This window comes from Ramularia collo-cygni (genome assembly GCF_900074925.1).
Source record: "Ramularia collo-cygni strain URUG2 genome assembly, contig: RCC_scaffold28, whole genome shotgun sequence".
Taxonomy (NCBI): domain Eukaryota; kingdom Fungi; phylum Ascomycota; class Dothideomycetes; order Mycosphaerellales; family Mycosphaerellaceae; genus Ramularia; species Ramularia collo-cygni.
The window spans coordinates 21,588-33,532 of NW_019716282.1; the positions used below are offsets into that span (position 1 = coordinate 21,588).

Sequence of the window (11,945 nt, forward strand, 5' to 3'; positions counted from 1 at the left end):
GCTTCCTCACCGACTATTCCACGACGATTTCTTGACGATAAAGCAAACTAAGGTCTCCCGCCAAAGCTATTGTAGCTGCTCGCCGATCCACAGTTCCCTTTAAGAGCCGCTTCAGCGGTCGTTCTGGTCCCAACAGTAACACTCTTTCCCTCACCAACCGTCCATTTTCCGTACAAGTAGTATTTGCCTCCTCCACCCACGGCCAGATCTGATCAAGCAGTCTTTCCTTGTCCTGTTTGAACTGGTCCACCTTTCCAGCAAGCTCCAGGACAAGGCACAGTTTTGGTCTGCCTGTGCCCAGTACCAACACTCCGGAAACCAGCGGACAGGCAGCGATCTTAGTCTCCAATGCGGCGACATTGACGCTTTGACCTGTAGATAGCTTGACCATGTCATCTACACGACCTCGATATCTCCAGCAATCCGCCTTGCTAGGATGCTTTGACCATAGATCTCCGGTAGAATACGAATCCTTGTCCGGATGGACTTGAAACGCCACTTGAAGAATCTCGTACCCCTTCTGCCTCACCATGCAAAGCTCATACAACCCTTCGGAGAATTCAACAAACGAGACTCCGACACAAGGTGCGATTTTGACAAAGTTCCAATTCTCGGAGCCTACGGCTTCGAATGCTGGCCAGGTGATCTCAGTCGTGCCATATTTCGTGCGAAGATCGACCAATGCACACAACGAGTCCCCTAGAGATTGACTGAGAGGCGCACCTCCCCACCAGATTATGTCGAGTTTGTTCAGAGGAGCAAAGCTGGTGGGATCTCGACGTGCAACTTCCTCGATCAACGCTGGATATAGCACGGCGGCCGAGGCGGATGTATTGGTGAGGACTTTGTCCAAAATTGGAGCGCTGGGGAGGAACTGGGTGACGTTGATACCGATGTAGTCAAAGAATACTGGGTAGAGGAGGAGGTGGCCGAACCCGCCGAGCTGGGAATTTCAAACGTTAGTTGGTGCATATGATGGAAGAGCCGACGATGGTACTTGCATGTGGCATAGCGAAAGAGACGTAGATTCTCCGTCCCGTCATATCGTGGGTTGAAAGCTGCTGGCCTGTATGTCGGAGCTGAGACATGGCATCATAGGCTTGCATGGTTGCGTTAGTGTAGGTCAGGGGTTTCGGAAGACCCATTGTCCCGGAAGTGTGGAAGATCACGAAGGGGTCGTTGATGCCTTCTTCCCATGTTCGGGAGTATGGGTAGTGTGGAAAGTCGATGTCAGCATTAAGCCAGTGGTCAAGAGGCGGAACATCGATGACTTTTAGGTCGRGGTTGGCGCGGTCGAGCTCTTCAAGGACTTCTTTGGTTTGTGGTGCAATAGAGCGGAAGAGCGCTTTGGTATTTGTCAGGGAGAATAAATTCTTCTTCCCTTCTATGGACGTCCATGTTGATGCGGATAGGAGCTACGTTGCAGATCCATGGTCAGTACCACCCTTGGAGAGTGGAATAGAAGCTCACCTTTCTCCCAGTCTTGACAGCCGCAACCACAAGAATCAAGTATCTCAAGTCATTCTTCCCGATATACGCTATTGTATCAAAAGCATTCACTTCGCATTTCCCAAGCACATCATCGAGAAAATGACTCGCTCCATTGATAGCATTCGCGAATTGCTTGTAAGTTACATCCTCAAAGCTAGAAACGTCGTCGTCCTTGGGAAGACATATGAAAGGTTTCAACGGATCTTCGGCTGCGATTGTATCGATTCTGTTGGGGATGAAGCGGAAGCCGTGCTCGAGATTAATGGAAGGCATTGGAAATGATATCGATGGTGGCCGGCATTCAACTCAGAGCACACAGGACAGCAGAAGCCCGTCTTTTCTACAAGAGTTGAGATGATTGCCTGATCGTCGTTCAGCCCCGCGTGGGTGGTCATTTTCACCGCCTTACCCTTTTTTGAACAGTGGTCCTCGGCCAGGTAGCGGTTGTGTATGCATGTGGAGCTKTCTAGCCACATGTTGTGTTGATCTACCTACCAGCCAAGTCAGGGTGCTATCTACTTCGGGCGTAGAGTCTTCACACAAGCTGCGCTATGCGCAGACTATGGGACTTACGTTACTGACAGAAAATAGCTGTCTAGTCACTGCAGATAATCAAGATGCTCAGGCGCTAGTTGATGAAAAACGTACCTCGAAGTTTGTGACACAATGCTAAATCCTGAACCTCTCTTCGAAATTTCTGATACGAGGAAACCCCAACTGATTTCGAGCGGCCACAATCTAAACCACATTCCTATAGGATACTGTCTGAAAGCTGTTTCGTCCTCTCAGCCTCTAGGCCCGTTCATCTGTCCGTAGTTTCTGGATTGCTGCTTGAAGCATGCTATCCGAGTCGGAGACATCGTCGAAATAAGGGCAGGTGCATCCAGGCTAGCTGATGTTCCTGTTCCTCTACCTAGCATCTGCTATCTTCGGCGTGGTTTCTCAATCGTGGACATGTATTCGTCAGGGATCATGCCGTTCACTCTCCAGTCAGCAGACCCTCCTTCCTGGCCTTCTCGCCGTCCTTCAGCGCGGCAAGCTCCTCCTTGCTCATGTTGTAGGAACCCGCGACCTGGTTGAACGGGTTGTCTGGATGTTTCTCAAATTCCTATGCAGTGTTAGCAATCTCAACGAGAACGCATTTGATCCAACGTACCTTGCGGATCTGATCAATCTTCTGCTGCCGCCTGAGACCCTTCTCATCCTTCATCTCCTCCAATCGCCGCTCCTCAAAGGCATTGTAGGCGGCCTTGAATCGTCTCTCAGGATGGCGGTCAATCTTGTCGGTGTTGTTCGATGTGAGGTCCAAAGCATCAAGCGCGTTATCGATACCAGAAGCGTTGAGTGTTGTACCCTTCTTCGAGTTCGAGGGCTCATCGTCCAGACTTGACAGATCGAGACCCCGGGCCTTCTTCACAGCGACCTTCTTATTGCCCGAAGGTTTGCTCGWCAATGATGCCTCTTCTTCCTTTAACAACGCCTCCTTCTCGGCCTTCTTTCGTGCGGCCTCGGCTTGTTTGGCAGCGGCTGCTTCACTGATGTTTTGAAGAATCAGCATGTRGTAATTGCTGCTGACCAGAATCACGAGATAGCGTACGCTTTACTGCTGTCCTTGCTACCCTTTGACCATTCTTCTGCCTCTGCCTTGGATTTCTTCGCATTCTCAACTGCTTGCTTTTGTGCAGCCACCTCGGCCTTTTTCGCGTTGCCCGCTGCCTTCCTGCTGTTTTCGCCGCCCTTGGCCATGATGTGATCGCTGTTCGTTTGCCGTAGGAAGAGTTAAGATTGGTGAAGGTGCTCTTCGCGCGTTGTCCCGTTCAAGGTGTCAGGTCGTCGTTACTAGGAGGGACTTGAAAAGATGTTTTGCTGCGATGACGGAACCGTATGACCCCGCCGTCACGCCCCGCCCCGCCCCGCTGCCGTGATCCCTGCCAACTCTAAATTAGGGCAGTGAATGGAGCTTTCCGGGTGGTCTGTATTCTACCAACGTCTAGCCCGATTCGGCCAATACGTACCTAGGTAACGGTCGTTATATAGTGTGAAATAAGCTCTAAAATAGGTTAGCCTTACGTTATAGTAGGCAACTAGTCGTTAGTGGATTATAGGTAGAGCTATATTCTACTAACGTGTCGCTCGTATAGCCTCGTATACGCTAGAGTTAGTAGAGTTAGTAGAGTTCGTAAAATTACTAAGTTAAGTCGATTACCGGTATAAGAGCTACTTTCTTATCTACTACTATAGATTATTCTTATCGCTATTTCCTTAGTAAACGTACTACCCTTACTACCTCTAATATTACTACCCTTACTACCTCTAATATTACTACCCTTAGATCCTATTACCCTCGCTACCTACCTTCGTACTATTCGTATCTAATTACTATCTACTATCTACGCTCTTTTAGTAGTGTTTATACGCCTTCGCGATACTAGTAGTCTCTTACTAGGTCCTATATAGCGAATTACCTATTAAATTCGATAACCTCCGGAGGTAGTTTATATAGTAATAGAGTTAGTAACTACTATAGGAGCTAGCTCGGCTACGCGGTAGATTTATCGTTAATATTAGTAACCTATTAAAGGCTCGAGTAGCCGTAGCCGTTTCGAATACGTATTAGTATTTCGGTAATAAAGTTACGGCTTACTTAAGTAAGAGGGAACTCGTTTATAATTACTACCGTCGAGGGCGTATCGAACTTACTAAGCTCTATATTAGTATCTTCGTCTATTAGATAAGCAAGCGCATCGTTAATAGCTATACCGAGCGACTCGGTATTATCGCTACCGCGCTACTCGGAGATAGTAAGAGCGCTACTTAAGAGCGCCGCTTCGTAGCTATAGGCGAGGGTATTAATGTATTAATTACGCTCCGGCTTACTAAGCTCTATAACTATAACGTCCGCTTATCGATAGAACGTCTCCTTAAACTACTTAATAATTATATATATTAAAGTATAGTAATTACGCTCGAGCGGCTAGTATTATTAGCGCTACTTTTAACGGCTTTCGTCGTTAATACGCTCGCTCGTTCCCTCCGCTACTAGTATGTCGCTTTCGTTAATCCGCTACTTACGGTAATAATACGTAGTATTAATGCTAATAAAGCGGTTAACATACGTAGCGGTTTAAATAGTAGTAAGCTCGTTACCGTTATAGTAGGCATTAAACTATATATACTTATACGGCATTCGCTACTCGAACTAGAAGTAGTAGTAGTAACGTAAAGGCGTTTCCTTATCGTACGAGGCCTTAAACCGGAACTACTAAGGTATAAGGTTCTTAAAGCGCTTCTTACTATAGCGGTATTACTCCGTAATCTTTACTTAAACGTATATACGTAGTAGCTCGAACTAGCGGTAATGTAGACGAGCCTATAAGCTAAGCTTATCGTTCTTTAGAGCCTTATTAGCGGCGTTATTATTCTACCGCTTATCCGTTTTAAAGCTCTTAAGTAAGTAACCGGTAATTAAGAAGCTACGCTTAACGAGCATGTTGCCGCTCTTATAGTAAGAATACTATCCTTCTACTAGATTAGAGGTGCGTATCTATATTAATAGAGAATTGTCCTTACGGAACTTAGTATACTATATATAAGCGTAGTTAAATAACTATTTGCGGCGTACGTAGCTATATAGCCGGTCGTTTAATCTACTTAGTAGTAAGTTAATAGCTAGCTATAGTTTAGCCTTAATTTTATCGTCCGTTTTGTAATATAGCATTATATACTATAACGCTTAGTTAGTAGCCTTATATCTACCTTTAAGAGGGAACTTAGTACGTATCGTTTAACTAACGTGTCATTAGTAGAGTAGTAGCTTTACGTTATCGCCGAAGGCTATACGGATAGCGTTCTATTTACTAGATAAGTCGTCTATAACGGTCTACTATAATATTAAGCCGCTCTCGTTATTACTAGCCTATAATCGTAACGCGCGGAGTCCTTCTATAATAACTACGCTATACTAGCTCTTAATTACTATATAAGTAACCGGCCGAAACGAACCGTTACTATTACGTACTACGAGGTTAATAAGGAACTACGGTAGGCCGAGTACTTAATACGTAGCGTCTATAATTATAAGAGCTCCGTATTGCTTTTAAATTGTTAAACTATCTAGTATTATAACGACGATTCTACGCCTTAATCTATCCTTCGTTCTAATAGCGAATAGCTAGTAGTATTATTTAAGGGCACTAGCACGGTTATCCGCCTTAATAAGCTATATATCTATAGTATCCGCGCCCTTACGGACGTATCGCTTATCTAAGTTATAGTATAGTAATAAACGCCCTTAGTTATAAGCGTGTTAGTACGTTAACTGCTTACCGCTAATATTACTATATTCTTCCTTTAATACGTCTACTATTCGAGAGCCTCGAGGGCTATTATCTATACGCTTTATTACGGGCGAGTAACGTATATATAGGAGCTTAGGTAAGGTTTTAATTAAATAAGTTCGATAGGGAAGAGAACTATCTTCCGCGGATTCCGACGTAAAGTGCGCGGATACTAAGCGTTCTATATAGGCTACGCCTATACTTTAGCCTTAGGGCTTCGCCTATTATATTACCCCCCTCCTCTCTCCCCCTCTCCCTTTTCGGTATAGAGCGCGGGAAAAAATTCTTAGGCTCTAGCTACTTACTTTACTACCGCTCTCTGCTTTAWAATTAAGTAGCCGTATACGTATATATACGCTTCCCGTCCTTCCCGCGTTCTGCCCTTACTTTACTTTATCTCTCCGTATTAGAACCGTCGGACTTAGCCTAAAAAGCGCCGCTAACTTATAATTAGAGTTGTTTACTACTACCTTACTCCGCCTTACTTCGCTATTTACTATACCGCTCCGCTACGTATATATAGTAGATCCCCCCCTCCCCTCTTTCTTTCGTTAGCTATACCTTTACTAACGTACGTATTATTACCCTTTCTCCCCTTCCCTTCCTCCTAGGAGATACCCCCCCTTTCCCCTACTCTCCGATAGTTTTTAACCGGTTTCCTTAGATATTTAAGCTAAACTATATCTACTATATTAGCTACGCTAACTCTAGTGTTAATTATATTACTTAGAAGGTAAGTCCTCGGACTCCGATACTTTTCCTACGCTCTCCGCTAATATCTTAGTCTTCCCGTACTCGAGCCTATAAGTTATACTCCGACTAGCGTTAACCCTATAAGGCCTTATATATATACCCCGGGTTCCGACCGTTTTACCTCGCTAACCGTAGGATTTAGCCTGTCTCTTTACTATACCGTATACGCTACCTAGACTAGAGCTAAGGATAAGGAGGAAGCGTAAGATATAATCCGCTTCCTAATCGTTTTCTATTAGCTTACGCGCGTTTTAGCGAGATTACCTTTAAGGACCTTAAGATTGCTATTAAGGTTATTAAGCCTTTAGAGATTCTAAAGCTCTAAATGCTACTCCCTCCGTAAGTTCTCCGCTCTCTAGCCCTTTTTCGTCGCTAACCGAATTTTAGTTATATATATAATACTCTAAATATTACTATTAATATTAAGGCTATATAGGCCTCTCTTACGTAAGTTTACCCCGTTCTCCGCTACTTTTCTATTACTAACCGTAATAGTCCTAATAGTCTAGTTCCTATCTTATAGCTAGGAAAGCGCCGTGCTTAGCCTAAGTAAGTAGTATTTCGGTCGGGCTCCGTAAGAATTACCCTAGAGTCCGTAAGTCTCTCCTAGTATATCTAAGAAATAAAATATTACTATTATAAAACGTCGGTTCCCCTCTCTTTTTCGTCGGTCTCCTATAAGTTCTATAATCTCTAATAAAAAGTCCTTAAAAGTAATCGTATAACGCTTATATCCGTAACCCGTTCCTTAGGAGCCGTTAAATAGCGGCTAGAGTCCCCTAAATCGCTCTAAACTCTAGTAATCCTATACTCTACCTTTTATTCCCGTAGTATTCCTTCCTAAGTCCGGCGTTTAGTCGTCGCTTTCCTCTATTTTTTCTTAAAGCTATTCTTCTTTACTACGTCGCCGTATTAAGTCTTAAAAAGGTCTAAAGCTATAGTATCCGATAAGTTTTCTAAGGGTTCCTACGTAGGCTCGTAGTATCTAGCCTATTTTATTAGTACTTCCCTCCCCTTTCCTCTATTTTAAGGTTTGTTCCTCGTATAGAGAATTTGCTCTACCTTCTACTTATTATAAGTCTTAAATAGTACTAGGTCCGGCTAGTTATCGTTAGACTCCTACCCGGGTAGAGGGTCGCTACTTACTAGCCTTAGCTTATCCGGGTAGAATACGGGGTAGATATTCTTAGGAAGCCCCGTTAACCTAAAGGATACTAGCGATAATACTTCGGAGATAGTATATTTTATGTATTTCTCTACTAGACTCCTCTTTAGCCGGTTAATATTATAGTTCCTTAAGTTAAGCTAGACTTTATCGCCGACCTTATAGACTAGTACTAGTTTACGTAACTTATTTACGGCTTCCTTTTATTTCTATACGGAATCCGCTATACTAGCTTAAGACAAGGTAGTAATTTCCTTAATCTTTTCTACGAATTAAGTCGCTCGTTTTACGGCGGCTAGCTTCGGAGAATTGTCGTTCTCCGGCTCTAGCGCTACGGGCGGTAGCGCCTCGTAGCCGTAAGTAGCGAAGAAGGGGCTTATCCCTAGTCCCGCTTAATATCTCCCGTTTAGCGCTAATTATACTACGGGGAGCTATCGATTCTAGTCGGATTACTCCCTATTAATATAGTTCCGAAGGTAGGCTTATATTTCCTAGTTTATCCTTTCCGGGCCTCCGTCCGTTTAAGGATAGTAAGCGGAGCTTAATCGCTAGGTTACGCTAGTAAGGTAGTATAGGGTCCTCTAAAAGATACTAGTCTAATTCGTTCCTCGATCGCTAGTAATCGTACGTAGTAGGCTATAGTAGCGTATCTAATACTTTATAAAGTTCTATACGTAGTCCTCCGCTTTTATACCGGACATTACTTATAATACGACGAACTTACTTAAGCGGTCCTTAATTACCTATAGATAGTAGTTACCCTACGAGTCTAGTAGATCCGTTATAAAGTCTATAGAGATCTCTTAGAAGAACCTTTTAGGAACCGGTAAAGGCTTTAGGAGTCCGTACTTATACTCTCGCTATACCTTATTCCTTCCGTAGTAATCGTAATTACGTAGGAATTACCTTACGTATTTCGACTATAGAGGCTAGTAAAACTACCTTTCTACTAATAATACTATAGAGTCCTACTTAGGGTAGCCGTATATCGGCGAATCGTAGATAGACTAGATTAGCTTCGTCCGGAGCGTATCTCCTCGTAGCGTATCGTAGTCCGCTACTTTATATTCGGATTCCGACGAGATTAGTACTCCGGGTACCTATAGTTTACCTCGGTATTAGAGCCTCTCTTCTTTATTAAGGGAATAGTTACTAGCTTATATTTTTAACTTAATATCGCTAGGTAGCGTTCGGTCTCCGTCTTAAACTACGTAGCGTACGGCTTAGTAGACGTAGTTACTCTTTTCTACTTCCTCCTATAGTACGTTTAATTCGCGTTTCTAAAACGGTCTATTAGTTTCCGACGGTATCTCTCCGGAGGTCGGCTATTCCCTAACGGAAACGAGTTCTTATCTAGCCGTATCTCGGAAGGAGCTAGTCGTAGCTATAACTACGTCCGTAGCTTCTTCTACGGGTTTAGGCTAATCCTTTACGGAATCCGGGTTTAAGAATCGGTAGAACCTCGAACGTTTATCGTCTTACCTAAGAGTATCTTATTCTTTCCTCGATAGGGCGTCCGGTATAATTACTTCGGCTTCTAGCTAGTATACTAGAGTAAACTAGAATTACGCTAAGAATTCTACTTATCTAATTTAGCGTTCCGATAACTGCCGTTTTACTATAAAGTACTCGAGGTTCTTATAATCCGTCTAAATCGTAACGGACTTATACGCTTTAAGCTCGAAAGTCTAGAATTTTAAGTAGGAGATAATTACTAGTATCTCTTTATCGTAGATATCGTAGTTAATCTCTACTTTATTTAGTTTTTACGAGAAGAAGCCTATAAGGTATAAGACTCCGTCTTAAATTTATAAGAGGGCGCCTCCTATTATAAACCCGCTATAATTAGCTTTAAGGAAGGTCTCTTACGTTAGACCCTAGTAGGAAAGTACTAGAGCCCGATAGTACGCTACTTTAAGTTTCTCGAACGCCTCCTCCTCCGCTTTTCCCTAGGAGAACGGCGTTCCCTTCCTAGTAAGCGCTATTAACGGAGCGGCTAGCTCTAAATAATAGGCGATAAATATATACTAGTAATTCGCGAACGTAAGGAATCTACGGGTCTCCTTCTAAGTTTTAGGTCTTACCTAGTTTCTTACTACTTCTAGCTTTTCTAAATTAGGTCCTACTCCTTTTCTATCGGTATAGATAATAAACCTAAGGTACTTTACCTTCTTAGTTACGAACTCGTACTTCTTAGGGTCTAGGTATAGGCCTCCGTCCTAAAGTGCCTAAAGTACTTAACGAACTTTCCGGAAGTAGTCCTCTTTTATTCCGCTAGAGTAGATAATTATATTATCTATATATATAGAGTAGAAATCGTCGAGGAACTTTCGTAGTAGCTCGTTAATATACCGTTAGAAAGATGCTAGAGCCTCTAATAAACCGAACGGATATACTAACTATTCGAACGAACCGAACCGTATACGGAACGCGGTTTTCTCTTCGTAACTACTAGCTATACGAATATAATAAAATGTAGCTACGACGTCTACCTTTGTAATCTACTTAGTACCTAATAAGTTTCGTAAGATCTCCGGGATTAACGGTAGGGGGTACCGATCTAACTTTATTAACTTATTAAGTACGCGATAGTTATAGTAGAACCTTAACCCCCTTTTAGGCTTCCGTATAAAAAGCACGGGAGCTACTACCGATAAAGTAGAAGGACGTATATATCCTTTCCGTATTAAGTCGTCTAAGGTCTTCTATAATATAAGAAGTTCGTCCTTCGATATACTATATAGCGGGCTCTAAGGTAGTTCTAGTAAGGGCCCGTCTAGTTCTTTTTAGAGTTCGATTTAGTAATCGTACTCTCCTTTATATAAAGCTAATTTATCCGCTTTCCGCTCGAAGAATAATAGGAGTANCCCGTCTAGTTCTTTTTAGAGTTCGATTTAGTAATCGTACTCTCCTTTATATAAAGCTAATTTATCCGCTTTCCGCTCGAAGAATAATAGGAGTATATTATAAAGCTTTAGAGGTATGCTCTTCTTTAATTCTTCGAGAGTCCGAGGGTTCTTAGTTTTTAGAGCCTTCTTAATATCCGCTAAATAAGTAGCGGCTAATATAGTAATATCGTCGACCTTTAAGTAGTTATTTCCTTTCTTTACCTACTTCTATAAGATTCTATAATAGAATCGGCCCTTATCTAGCGCGGTTCTAACCTTATTCTACGCCTTCTAGGGATTTCCTAAAACTAACGGGAAGTTTAAGTCTAGTACGATATACGCGTATATAACTTAACTATATCCGTCGATTTCTATTTAAAGGGCGACTACTCCTTCTATCTYRGCTTTCTTTATACTTAAAGTAGCCTCTTTTACCTTACGTTTCTTACGACTTATAAAGAGGAGTCCGAGTCCTTCTATAAGGTCTCCGTAAATTATAATATAGTACTAGTAGCCTTTATTAATAAGAGCGAAGCTTTTAAAGGTTTTCTCGAGGACTACGTTATTATATATTAGGCAACCGTCTATTATCTTCTTCGCTTCGCTCTATCCTACTACTATTACTTCCTTTACTTCTAGTTCCTAACTCTAAATAGGAGTTACTCTTTTCTCGACTCGTTTCCTTCTTAGTCCGACCCTTCGTAGTCGAACTCTAATATTAGCCCGATAGCTATCGTATTAATCTACGTCGCGGGGCGGATAGCTAGGGCGTATAGACAATCTTTTACTAGGTATCCGCCTACTCCGTAACGGAAGTAAAGCCTTACTTATCGGCGTTTATCTCGCTCCGCCTAGGTTACCTATTTAGCTTGCTATTTCCCGTTTTCCTTACGGTCTCCGTTAGTTCTTAGTCGGTTTCCGCCTAGTCGAGTAGGGGCTATTACTACGTCTCCGTTAGAGTCGACGCGATAAGTCGCGGGTCCCGAGTAAGAACGAGTAGTAACCGTTATAATAGTACTACTATCCGAGTGTTTTCCCTCTACCTCTTATTTGAGGATTTAAACTAGTCTATCTCCTTAAGGTTAGTTATAATCCTTTCTACTTCCTCTACGAAGTCGTAGTAGTCCGTTAACTTCTATATAGAGGCCGTATATATACGTACTAGGTTTAAGAAGGTATTCTTTAGGTATTTAATCTTTATATCGTTAGCCTAGTGTTACGGAATAATCCCGTAGGGACTCCCCGTAGTAATAATCCTATATAAGAAAGGCCGCTAGGGATAAATAAGATAGGGAAGGCCGTAGGACTAGT

The 11,945-nt window shown here is 42.7% G+C and overlaps 2 protein-coding genes; both read right to left on the minus strand.

Moving 5' to 3' along the window:
* Positions 1-13: 13 nt before the first annotated feature.
* Positions 14-1,764, minus strand: RCC_11218 (uncharacterized protein; the record flags this gene model as incomplete). XM_023776441.1 has 3 exons in its annotated part: positions 14-943; positions 1,002-1,415; positions 1,471-1,764. 3 exons carry the CDS (start codon positions 1,762-1,764, stop codon positions 14-16), a joined length of 1,638 nt encoding a protein of 545 aa, XP_023632209.1.
* Positions 1,765-2,470: 706 nt separating this feature from the next.
* On the minus strand, positions 2,471-3,237 carry RCC_11219 (related to DUF1014 domain protein; the record flags this gene model as incomplete). XM_023776442.1 has 3 exons in its annotated part: positions 2,471-2,599; positions 2,648-3,026; positions 3,089-3,237. 3 exons carry the CDS (start codon positions 3,235-3,237, stop codon positions 2,471-2,473), a joined length of 657 nt encoding a protein of 218 aa, XP_023632210.1.
* Positions 3,238-11,945: the final 8,708 nt, after the last annotated feature.